This window comes from Zingiber officinale, chromosome 6A (genome assembly GCF_018446385.1).
Source record: "Zingiber officinale cultivar Zhangliang chromosome 6A, Zo_v1.1, whole genome shotgun sequence".
Classification (NCBI taxonomy): Eukaryota; Viridiplantae; Streptophyta; class Magnoliopsida; order Zingiberales; family Zingiberaceae; genus Zingiber; species Zingiber officinale.
Window position 1 is genome coordinate 38258254 of NC_055997.1, and position 13672 is coordinate 38271925.

Genomic DNA, 13672 nt, shown 5'->3' on the forward strand with positions numbered 1-13672 from the left:
ATTTTGACTAATTAATGACAAGTTAAGGATTTGTTTGTTTGTTTAGATCAGAATCTGTCCGCATTTATCAGACACACTTCACAGACCTAAGTACCATGTCTAGACACTTGGACACCAGTTCGAATCCTTTCATTTTCTTGAGTCGCTCAACTCGACCTTCAAGTTTGAATTTTCTTCCTCAAGTTTTTCAACTTGAGTTGAAGTTCAATTTGAACTTGGTTAGTTGAGTCACCCAAGTTAACTTGTTGTTTAAGGTGGTCTATTTCCTTAAGTAACAAGTTATTTTGTTTTTCAAATTTTGACAATTTTTTAAACAATCATTTAACTACTTTAAGCAAATTAGACTTAGAATAAATCGTTACCATATTTGGATCTTCCGATCCATTACTTTTTTGGACTCGATGTCGATCTCGGACTCGTACTCTTCATCGGACTCGGAGTCAGAATCTTCGTTTCTTGCCATAAATGCAAGATGACTCGAATGCTTTGTTTGCTCCTTGTCAGATTCATTGAAGAGGTCTGGTCCTTTCTTTCGTCTTTTCGATTTAGGCCTTTCTTCCTTCCGATTTGGGCATTCATTTTTGAAATGCCCCTTTTTGTTGCATCCGTAACAAATCACTTCTGATTTGTTTTGGGTCTAGTTGAGTGGTGTCTTCTTGGCACTTTTTCTAAATTTCTTCGTTAGCAATCTCCGAACCATGTTGACTAACTCTTCTTCATTTGTTAAGTCAGCATCTGACTCGTTTTTAGGCTCGATCTTCGTTTTTGATTTTATTTCCTTGCTTGGACCTGCATACAAGGCAACTCCTTTCTCGACATAGCTTACGTTAGATTGCTCGTAATTCTAATTCAGCAGAATAACTCATCTAACTTAAGAACAGAAAGATCCTAGAGTATCTTTGTACGACTCTACAATTGATGTCCATAGCATACCTCGGAAAGCGCTTAACGCTGCATCTATTGTTTCGCGGTTTTCTGTGTTGTGTCCGACGATAGAGGCCATTGAGGATGGTCTTCAATGAAAGGTAGTTGCGAGGTCGTCTCTCCGGAAACATTTTAATATTAAACAAATTATTTAAAAGTAAGTCCTGTTTATTTACCTTAGACTCGTCAATTCCTTCATGTAGTTTTACTAGGGGTCCCATAGTTCCTTAGCATTGTCGTAGGGGACAACTCGGTTCAACTCCTCCATTGTGAGCCCGCACTGGATGGTGTTGATCACCTTATAGTTTAGTTGTGCCTTCTTGATCATTGGAGGAGTCCAATCTTCAAGTTCTAGTGGCGTTCCATCTTTGGTCGAAGGTGTGTAGCCTTTCAGTATTGTGAACCAAAGCTCAATGTCTGATTTCAGATAGCACTCCATTCTATTCCTTCCAAAGAGCTAAAATTCTCCCTTTGAAAAGAGGATACCTGACAGATCAGAACCTTCTTGATAGAGAGTTCACATCCTAAATACAAGAAAATAATAAATTAATTTCCAAGACTTTCGCCTTGGGATTAGTAGTCCGAAAAATAGAAATAATAAGAAAAATATTCTAAAAGACAATAAAATTTTAAAAAGATGCTTCGAAAAGTAATTTCGCAGCATTACGAGACTGGAGTATCAATTGTTGGACCTGACAAGTGTGGTAGAGAGAGGGTGAATATCGCGCTTTTTAAAACTTTTCTTTTTCTTTAGAAATCGTAATTGTGCAAAGGAAATTAAAAAGACAAGTTCCTTTATTTCGCTCGTGAGTCTAGGTCGACTCTTACTTAGCGATGGCCCTGACCGCACCGATGGCAATCCATCATAACTCTTCTTTTCCAAAATCCTCGGAAAGAAACAGATCGTACAAATGAGCAAGATAGTAACAATCCTACTATCTTACTAATGAAATAATACAATGCAAGTTAAAAATTAATATACCGACTAAATGTAGAATTTGAAGCTCGGCCGATACTTTCGGATGAAGTAGTTTGAAGAGTTGTAGTGAGCTTGCAGTACGAACAGCTTGCGCAGAGGTGAGCCTTTTTGTAATTAGAAAGTTGTTTTTGCCTCAAACCTTGAGCCTCATTTTATAAGTGCCTTTGAGGTTTGATCGACCAATCCCTCTGTTTGATCGACCGAACCAGCTCCCTTCCTTCCTGGCTGGAGTCTGACGCTGGCTCGATCTTTTGCATTAACTGCTCATTAAGGGTTCGGTCGACCTATCCCTACTTTCGGTCGACCGAACAGGCTCCTTCCCTGTTCGTCGAGATTTGCCAAGATCATCATTTAATGGTGCTTTAATGTTGATTTGTTTGGTCGACCGATCCTTTGGTTCGGTCGACCGATCAGTTCTTTTTCCTTTTGCTTCTGATCAATGCTGATGAACTAGCCTGTGTTGAGTCATCATGGTTCGGTCGACCGATCCTTTGGTTTGGTTGACCGATCCGGCCAAACCTACAAAACACTGTTAGACAGTAATCCTGCAAAACAGATGTTAGCACAATTATAATGCATGAGTAATATATAAAAGACAGTAGAACTGTCTTGATCTCAACTTGAAAACCTTCTCCCAGTTTCTTCAGTTGGATCGACGACCTAAGGTTATTCCCTTCGGGAACCCGACCTCACTGTCGCTCCTCCAGTTGTTTACCTCAACCTACCTGCCAAACTTTGATCCTCCAGATCTAGTTTGGACTTTTCACTTAGCTTTAATCGGCTCGCCAGGACTTTTCTCTTGATCTTCGGTCTTCCAGACCTCTCGATCACATCGCCAAGCATTGGGTTCCCTCGACCCACTTGGACTTTCACTTAGGTTTCACTATCTGCTAAGATTTCTCCTGCCTAGCCTCTAACTAGGACTTTCCCGGTTGAGTAAACAACCTGCACACTCAGTCAACTTGTTAGATTACAACAAGACTTAACTTGAACCTTTAACAACATCAAAACTTAGGTTTGATTCTGGTGTTGCTTGCACCAACATAAAGAAGACATTCTTACTTTCATTTCCATTTTTGTTCTATCAAAGTCTGTACTTTCAACTGCTATAAGGAACTTCTCTGCATCTAACCTGTTGAAGAAGGAGATCCTTTAGTGAGCTCTCATTACCTTGCATTAGCAACCTCAAACCAAGTAAATTTTCCGAGTCCCTTTAATTTTTATGTTAATTAAATATGTGTTTCCTTGCTAAGCTAGAAGCAAGAGAATTGGAATTCTAATTTTGTAGGTTATTCATGGCTTCTAGCCGGTATACCCATTCCAACAACAACAACAACAAGAACAAGAATAAAAGTAAATACAAAGGAAATCGAAAATGATTTTATAATAATGAAATCTTGTTATCTTATTGCTTGGAAACGCCTCTTAATCAATTGGAAATGCAGCAATACTTCACTTTAAACTTTTTAAGAATTGACACCTTTAAATGCCCATGAAAATTGCTTTTTCAGGATTTCTCCTGGGCTAAATAATATCTGGTAATCGATTGTTACATCAGATTGACCATGCAAAACTTACATAATGACTCTTATTCGTCCATCAAATCGATTAATGAATCATATCAATCGATCGACAATTTCTAATTGATTGACTCAATCGATTCATCAGATTGATTTCTTCTCATCAAATTGTTTGTTTATTCTAGTGGTACATTTTCCACAAAATTTCTATATTTATTTTATTTACAATCTCTTTAGCAAACATTTTGATCCTGTCCGAATCGCTGAATCAACGGGCGCTGGGCACGTGGCACTCTCGTCGATGACATAGATCTCCGGCCGATCGCACGGCGCTCCGACGAACCTGCAAAGAAATCGGGCCGGGAAGGGGTTCCCGGCGACGATCCTCCGACGCTCAAGTCAGGCAAGCAGGTAACAAAGAAGTGGCTCCAAAAATCGTAGCATGCGTCCCTCCGGTGAAGAGGTGAGGCCCTTTATATAGGGCTGGAAAGGGATTCACGCACACAGATCGAGGCGAATACGTGTCCTCAGCCCATACCTTAACATGGGCTTGTCAGAAAATCTTACCTGACCCCTTACTGCTACAGCCCGAGCACGTCTCTGATGGGACAGCGTAACTCCATCATGAGATCTTACGATGGTTCGCTCGTGGGCCATATCCACGTCAAGATGTTTCCCAGATTATTCTCTTCTTACTCCATGTCGAGTGTCCGGCCGGACGGCAACCCTCTTGCGTCCGGCCGGTCGGACATATGCGCCGGTCCACTTAGGGTATTCCCGGTAGTGTGCTCTATGGAGACTGATTGCAGTATTACTACCTCATGCCGCCGGCCGAGTGGGCCACCCGCTCGGCCGTACAATCCTATTCAACGAGCGTCGGAACCCTAACTCCTCGCCGGGTGCCTTTGACTCCGATGGGACCTCGCTCGGCCGACTGGTCTCCTCTTCTCCGGTCGGTCGTTCGGCCCTTTGACTTCCACGTGGCGTTGACTTCCCTCAGCGGGGGTCCCTCTTCTTATCGCCAGATCACATTTCAACAAATGTGAATTTATTGTCTCGATAATCATTAAAAAAACTAATTTTTTAAATAATCTAATATAATAACAATCTTCATATTTTATATGGTAAAAAAATTACTGACAATATTAATTACAAATAATATATCATACCAAATAATTAAGTTTATATAAAATATATCTTATTTATGGAACTAAATATTTTATTCACTTTCAAGAGGATTTCTTGACTTGCCTGTGACAATAGTTTAATAATCAAATTTGAAAATGACATTGGCAATTAGGTTTTAGGTTTTAAAAACTAAGGTGTATAATTTAAAATATATGCAATAAAATTAAAAATGAACTTTTTAAAAAAGAATAATCTAAAATTGAAAGTGATTTTTTTAAAAAAATATAAATAATATTAAAAATTAGAGGTCTTAATAAAATTGAAACTCTAGGCCTATGCCTTGAGCCGACATGATCTCAGTTTAATTTTGTAATATACTCGCAAGCCTATCTGTTGCTTGATAATGAGCTTATAATCTCCCTTGGACATAAAGTTATAGCGTGATCGACGATCACCCAAGACTTTGTCATTGCCTATCATAATCAAACATTGGCCATAACCATATATTCTATAGGTAAACTAAGGGGGTGTTTGGTTTAGGGGAATAGGAGTGGGAAATGAGAATAAGAATCATTGATTGTCATTGTTAATGTTTGGATTATAGGAATAGGAATACAAATAAATGAATGAATCCTTGAAATTGGGTAATAACTCATTCCCATGTACCTCCCTTCAATGAGTCATTACCCTATTTTCATCAATCAAAATATTCCCTTATTCCAAAAATACCCTTGACCTAAAACTAAAATTTTCTCCCTTAATATCAAGATATATTTTTTTATTTTTTCTTTCATATCACATCTCTCCTTGTTCTCTCTCATCATATTTTCTCTCTCATCATTTTATCACACACTTTCTCTCTCCTTAATCTTTCCTATCACACTCTTTTCTCTTTTTTCTCATTACACTTTCTCTCTCATCATACTTTTTCTCTTCTCAATCTCTTCCATCGCACACTCTTCCTTCTTTTTTTCTCATCATACTTTTTCTCTCATCATCTTTCTCTCTCCTCAATCTCTCCCATCACACTCTCTTTTCTCTTTTTTTCTCATCATACTTCCGCTCTCATCATACTTTCTCTCTCCTCAATCTTTCTTGTCACACTCCCTCCTTTTTTCCTCAACACACTTTTCTCTCTCATCATACTTTCTCTCTCCTCAATCTCTCTCATCACACTCACTGTTCTCTTTTTTTCTCATCACACTTTCTCTCTCATCATACTTTCTGTCTTACCATACTTTTTCTCTCCTCAATCTCTCTCATCATACTCTCTCTTCATTTTTTCTCATTATATTTTCTCTCTCTTCACCCTCTCCCACCATACTTTCTCTCATATCATATTTTCTCTCTCATCATGCTCTCTCCTATCACACTCTCTTTTCTGATTTTCTCTCATCACACTTTCTCTCTCTTCATTCTTTCTCATCACACTTTCTCTCTCATCATTCTTTTTCATCATATTTTTCTCTCACATTCATCTTTCTCTCACATCTAATTTTTTTTCTTATTTTCCTTTAAAGGTAGAAAAGGAAATTTTGATTTATTCCGATAGAAAATATGCAACTAACCAAACATTACTTTTAAGAGTATGCTCATACTCATTCTCATTCCACAATATAATAATTCTCATTCCGATTCCTATTCCTAGGAAAAACCAAACACCCGCTAAGGATGAAACAAGTAATCTTAGGAGGCGTTTGGTTTAGGGGAATAAGAGTAGAGAATGAGAATAGCAATCATTGATTATCATTATTGATGTTTAGATTATAGGAATGGAAATACAAATAAGGAAATAATTCTTATAATTGGGTAATGACTCATTCCCATATCTCCCCCTTCAATGAGTCATTATAATAAAATATTCTCTTATTCCAAAAATACCCTTGACCCAAAACTAAAATTTTCCCCCTTAATATCAAAATATATTTATTTAATTTTTCTTTCATATCACTTTCTTTCTCCTTGTTCTCTCTCATCATATTTTCTTTCTTCTCATTTTATAACCTATTTTCTCTCTCCTTAATCTTTCTATCACACTTTCTTTCTTCTTTTTTTCTCATTACACTTTCTCTTTCCTTAATATTTTCCATCACACTCTCTTCCCTCTTTTTTTTCTCATCACATTTTCTCTCTCATCATACTTCCTCTCTCATCATACTTTCTCTCTCCTCAATCTCTCACATCACACTCTCTTTTGTCTTTCTTCTCATCCTACTTTCTCTCTCATCATGCTTTCTATCTCATCACACTTTCTCTCTCCTTAATCTTTCTCATCACACTCTCTCCTTTTTTTTTATCAACACACTTTCTCTCTCATCATATTTTCTCTCTCCTCAATCTTTTCCATCACATTCGCTTTCCTATTTTTTTCTCATCACACTTTCTCTCCCATCATACTCTCTTTCCTTATTTTTTTTCTCATTACACTTTCTCTCTATTCATCCTCTCCTTAATCTTTCTCATCACACTCTCTCCTTTTTTTTTATCAACACACTTTTTCTCTCATCATATTTTTTCTCTCATCATATTTTTTCTCTCATTTTCTATCATCATCTCTCTCCCATCATACTCTCTTTTCTCATTTTTTTCTCATTACACTTTCTCTCTATTTATCCTCTCTCATCATATTTTTTCTCTCATCATATTTTCTCTTTCATCTTCTATCATCATCTCTCTCCCATCATACTCTCTTTCCTCTTTTTTTTCTCATTACACTTTCTCTTTATTCATTCTCTCTCATCTTTTATCTCTCTTCCATCACACTCTCTTTCCTAATTTTCTAAAAAAAATAAACATATGAAATTAGAAACCGTTCATATCAAATATAAATTTAAACTGGAATTTATTTTATGCTATTTTAAAAATAATTTATATAAATAGAATATTCCCTTATTTTAAATATTATTATACTAATAATTTGTTATATGATGTTGACTTATTCACATGAATATTAATAGGTGTGAATAAATAATTTAGAAAAAGGCTAAGCAAATAAACGGAAATAGGGAAGGAAGAGGGATATCCAATTTTCTTGTCGCCGTTTAGCAGCCGCCACCGCGGTCGTCGTTACTACCATCGTCTCTTCTACATGTCTATTTACTGGTCGGAGATTTCTACGGATCTCTTATACTTAATCCTATCCAAGGTCTCGATCCCTGATCTCTTTCGCTGCGCCGCCGTATGCTCACATTGGTCCGCCGTGGTCGATATGGTCAGACGCCGCTCCGGTGGTCAACGCCCTCAGATCCCATGGCTTGTGCCGGAACACCACCTCCTCATAAACGGAAGACATAACGATCAAAACACCTACAACTTCTTCAGCCTATCGGAGGGCCGCGTGTATGATATCCCAAGTCGCGCTCCTGGCATCCTCATCGTCGGATCTTCTCATGGTTGGCTCATAACCACCAACGAGGTTAGTGTACAGCTCCTCAACCCTATAACCGGTGTGCAGATCGACCTTCCCTCCATCCCCACCAACCGAAATTTGGAGGCCATCAGAGCCGTGTTGTCCTGCGATCCCTCTAGATGTGGAGATTACAGCGTCGGCTTTGTATTCTATTGCCGTTCTATGGAGAAAGAGTTATTGTTCTTGGCTAGCGCAGGAGATGACAAGTGGAAGATGATCCCTGGAAATCAATATCACTATGATGACATAGCATTTCACAACGGCAAGCTCTATGCGGTGTCACGATTTGAAGAAGATGACGAAGTGATAGTGGTGGCGTTCGATCTCATCACGCTGGATTCAACTCCGACAAGGACGCCGGTGGTGGCCCTGCCATTCAGCATTTGGGATTTTACTTTCGACATGCACTTTGTTTGCACGTATTTCGGTGATCTACTGATCGCACGGGCAACTATCACGAATGAATTAGTAGATTATAATAAGAAATTGGAGGTTTGGAAGGTGGATACTGAGAAAGGCGCCATGGTCGCGCTAAATAATTTGGGGAAGTATGCTTTATTTTTGGGCACAGGATCTTCTTTTTGCCTTGATACTTGTTCATTGCCTGATTTGAAGTCAAATTCTATTTATCTCTCGAATGAGTTGGGTAATAACTTGGTTTACAGCCTAGAGGACGAAAGCTTCACCTCCTTGAGTCTGCCTTCATTGTCATCTCCAAAACTAGAGCGGTCACCGCTTGTTTGGTTTACACCCAGTATTGCCTGCTGATCCAATGTAAACTTAAAAGCTTTTATTTTTTTTATTTTATTTTATATGTTTTTTTAAAGATTTGGTAATGCTTGTTTGATTTTCATGTCTCCTACCTCTTTAAAAAAAATGCAGAAATTTCATAAATGAATACTTTATTGTGTTCCATTTAGGTTTTGTAGGAGCTTAAGTGCATGTTTAAGTGGAGCACCACTCCATCTAATTTAAATATAAACTATTTTTGAATTTTGAATTTTAATCCACTTAAATTCATCTGCCTTGCAAACTCAAATTGCCACGAATTTCTATTCGCCGTTAAGACATCCTGATTTATCTTGATAATCGATGGCAAATTGTCATAAGACTTAGCTAATTATTTCAAACTCAATGTTACTCAGCTTAATTAATCATTTTTTTATTTTAATTTTTTTAAAAAAATTTATGTCCTTAAATCAAGGAAGGGTTGATTCTTAATTTAGCTCTCTATAGATGGTTATGAGAGAAATACACCATTATGTGATGATCTATATAATTTCCTGATTTATATATATATATATATATATATATATATATATATATATATATATGATTATAAGGCTAATTGTCCTTTTGCCAAGTCAAATTGCCACTAATTCAAATATATAATCCATTTTAAATTCTTTGAGCTTATAATGTCATTTTATACTTTTAAATGTTGGAAATTTATCCATGATTTGGCAAGGATTTATTGTGAAAAGTGATAACAAACCATTTGAAAATATATTGATTGCTCCATTAATATATTGACCGAGGTCAATGCCGCTCGAAAAGTACAAAGGATGGAGATTAACACTATTCAAGAAAAGTCACCCATCCTCGTATATGCAGAAAAGGAAGAAGTGCAAATTCAGGCTGGTCAGCCATAAGCCACTACTCATATAGCGGCCGACCTGACTCCTGGACTAAAGGATGAGCTAGTGGAGTGTCTGACTCGCAACAACGATGTATTTGTCTGGACGCCCAAAGAAGTGAAGGGTGCCAGTCATGGAGCATATGCTTCATGTTTATCCTGATGCTCGCCCTGTCAAACAAAGGAAGCGAGATTTTGGGGTTGATCAAAATAAAATTATTAAAAAAGAGGTGGATAAGTTATTAGAGGCAGGTTACATTCGAGAGGTTCAATTCCTTAGTTGGCTAGCCAATGTTGTCCTAATATCTAAGCCAGGAAATAAATGGTGAGTTTGCATTGATTTTAAAGAACTTAACAAGGCTTGCCCAAAAGATTATTATCCTTTACCCCACATTGATCAAGTTGTTGTTTTCACCTCTAGTTGTGAATTCATCTATATATTAGATGACTATCAAGGGTATCATCAAGTACTGCTTGCCAAGGAGAATCAAAAGAAGGTTAGTTTTATAACTGCTGAAGGCACTTAGCTTATTGTTATAATATTATATATACCATTCGGAGTAAAGAATGCAGGAGCTACCTATCAAAGACTCATGAATAAGGTCTTTGAAAATTAAATCGGGCGAAATATAGAGGTTTATGTGGATGATATCCTCATCAGATCTCTTCAGGAGGGAGACTTGATTGATGACATAGAAGAAATCTACAGAACTTTAAGACAATATGAGCTCATGCTCAACCCTTACAAGTGTCTGTTCAAGGCTAGAAGTTAAAATTTTTTTGAATATGTAGTTACTGAACATGGAATTGAAGCTAATCTTAGTAAGGTACAAGCTTTACAAAATATGGCTCCTCCTTGTAATTTGAAGGAAGCACAAAGACTGAACAGCCAAATCACTGCTCTATCTCGTTTTATCTTTCGATTGGCTGATCGAAGTTTACTCTTCTTCGAGATACTCCGTCCGGCGACTAAATTTTAGTAGGATGCTGATTGTGACAAGGCATTTGAAGAGTTAAAGAATTATTTGTCTTTTTTACCTGTATTAGTCAAACCAATAGTGGGGGAGGCCTTGTAGGTTTATCTGTCAGCTAATGAGCGAGCTATTGGTGTAGAATTAGTAAGATAGGAGGAGAATGAATAATAGCCTATGTATTTCTTTAGTCATCTATTAAAAGGAGTCGAGTGCAATTACACTGCACTCAAAAAAATAGCTTACATATTGGTTCTAACTACTCGAAGATTACATCCGTACTTTTTATCTCATCCGATAATCGTATTAACTAATAGTACTTTGAGTCGGGTACTTATTAACAAGTGTTTCCGTTTCTCGATTCTTGCACTTCTTATTTCTTAACAAGTGTTTCCGTTTCTCGATTATTGCATGTGAGTCGTGGGGTTTCCCTTTATATGTCTTACTTCTTCTGATCTCATATTTCTTTTGCCCTTGATTTTTACAATATCCTGGAATGGGAATCTAACTGCAGAAAGACAAGTTTTTCAAGGATCGTTTGAAGGTAGCGTCTTTATATTCTTGCTCAAGGAATTTGTATGAAAATAGGATCCTTGGAATAACTCCAACTGTTAAGCCTATATACTTTTCTTCAAATGCGGCCTTAATTCGGTTGCCCAAGTCTCCGGACATTTTAAGTTAGAATTTTTCTGAAAGTTCTGGTCCTGTAAATAATCTTCCGATCTTGGAGTCCAGTCACAGATAATCATTCATATATTGGATAATGTTCCTTACATTATCACAAGATACTTTTTTTCAAAGTCTCTGTAGGTGTCATCCTGTATAGCTGTAGATCCTTGTGTATGATCTTCAGAAGAAAAGACTCTCATCATTTGAGATAGAACATTCTGCATCCCTCTTCTTCTGTCAGTAGTATTTATAAGAGAATCATACTCAGTTGGATACATCATGCGCCATTGTATCCAAACCAATTTCTCAATTTCTTCCAGGAGGTTTTTCATATATTCTACCTTGTCCCTGGGATTTGTAAACCCTTGGGCTGCCACATGGTTTAGGGTCACCGACCCCACCTTGAGAATACATCATGGAAGAGACCCAATTGTTTCGGAATAACAAATATTACGCCTCCCTATTGTTGTGCTAAAGGAAGTGTCCACATTTCATTATACGCATCTCTTTTGAACCGTGGATGCGCATTCCTCTGTTCAATTGTAAGTCGAGAAGGCCCTGCTTCCGTTCTAACTGCTGGAGGATAACTTGGTAACCCCATAGCTTCATCTCGTGGGGTTTGTAAGGACAGATTATAGTATTGGTTGAATAAATCTGTTGTTGTTCTCTGGTTGTGGGTTGTTCTTCTGTTTCGTTAATTAGTCTCCTAAGGCTAGGGTAGTCCAGCTTCTCATTATCATGATTCTTGAGTTACCATATCTAAATACCAATTATAAGCTTAAATATCTAATTATAAATAAATAATATTTTAATATGTGGGTTTTTTAAAAGTTAGTCAAAATATGTATCATTATTTATTTATGTAATGATATCAAACCGTGATATTAGTTGCCAATGTGGTCAAAAAGTAGATGATGACGGTAAAATAGTACGATGTAAATTTTATAAAAAAGTTATAACCAAAGTAATTATGAGATTAAAACAACATATTACAAATAATGTCGAGACATCATAAAACTCCTAAGAAAATATTATCAATATTATGAAAACATATTCAAGACTTTAAGATATGTAAAAGTTTAATGCAAATAAACAAATAAAAGCCATCAAAGATAGTTGTAAAGTAAAAGTCAATGAAGAGACTATGGTCAAGATAAACAATATATAAATAATATTTTAAATTTATATGTACATATCTTATCAATTTAATGATTTTAAGATTTTTTTAGTACTGATTCTTTGTATTGACTTTTCTATATTTCCCACGAAACATAACAATATCGGAAAAATTAAAAGATGTTGATAAGATAATATCAAAATAATTCATATATAATGTTAATCCATTTAATGTAACAGATAATAGTCAATATTATCAATCTATGATAAAAGGTTAGAATTGGAATAAAAGGTATCATAGAAACTTGGCAGTCTTTAAATTACAAGAGGAGGTAAATGAGATAAATGAATATTTAAGCACTTTAAGATCAAAATAGTCAAATATGGATACACAATAATGAGTGATGGTTAGAGCATGTACAAGCATCCAATTATAAATGTTATGATATACTGTGATTGTAAAATGATATTTCATAATTTTTTTGATTGTACCAACAAAACCAAACCAAGATAGCTGATTTTATTTTATCTTTCTTTAATAAAATTATTCATAAAATCAGGGACTAAAATGTTGTGAAGTGATCACAGGCAGTGAAGGTGCAAATAAAGTTGATGGTGCCAAACTGACCATAGAAAAATCACATTTGTTTTGGTGTCCTTTTGTAGAACATTTATCAACATCATTCTAGAAGATGTTGGCAAGATGACGAAAGTAACAAAGTGGGTTAAGAAAATCAAGTAAATAACGAGTTTTATATATAATAGTGATAAAGTTGTAAATTTGATAAAGACATTTGCAAATGACGGTGAATTATTGAGACTAGAAATAAACTCGATTTACAACAAAATCTATTTCCATTGAAAGTATTGTTCAGCATTCGTCGGATTTAATAAAAAGTGTGCATTTCTAATGATTTGTAAACATACAATAATACAAGTAAAAGAAGGGGAAAAAATAGAAAAAATTACAAACATCATTATGAATGAAAAATTTTGGAAAAGGATTCGTGACATTTGTGTTGCAATTGAACCATTAATAAAAGTTTTGAAATTAGTTGACGAACATCAAAAACCAATAATGTCAATTATCTATGAAACAATAGACAAAGCGACAATGACAATAAAAAATTTTATCGGAACTTGACAATCAGATTAGGATATTATTGATAATCGATGGTACAACCAATTACACCAACATTTATATACTGGTAGATAGTCAACCATGTGTCGAAAAGAAGATTTTTACGACCCAATAGATCTCAACCATATTTTCATGATGATAACATGTTAAATAAATGGACAAAAGATAGTGAACCACTA

General features: G+C 36.0%; 1 protein-coding gene across 1 annotated transcript; it reads left to right on the top strand.

Annotated features, from left to right (window-relative positions):
- The first annotated feature begins 7759 nt into the window (after positions 1–7759).
- LOC121994761 lies at positions 7760–8728 on the top strand. Its single transcript, XM_042548689.1, has one exon. The coding sequence runs from the start codon at positions 7760–7762 to the stop codon at positions 8726–8728; it is 969 nt and encodes a 322-aa protein (XP_042404623.1).
- Positions 8729–13672: the final 4944 nt, after the last annotated feature.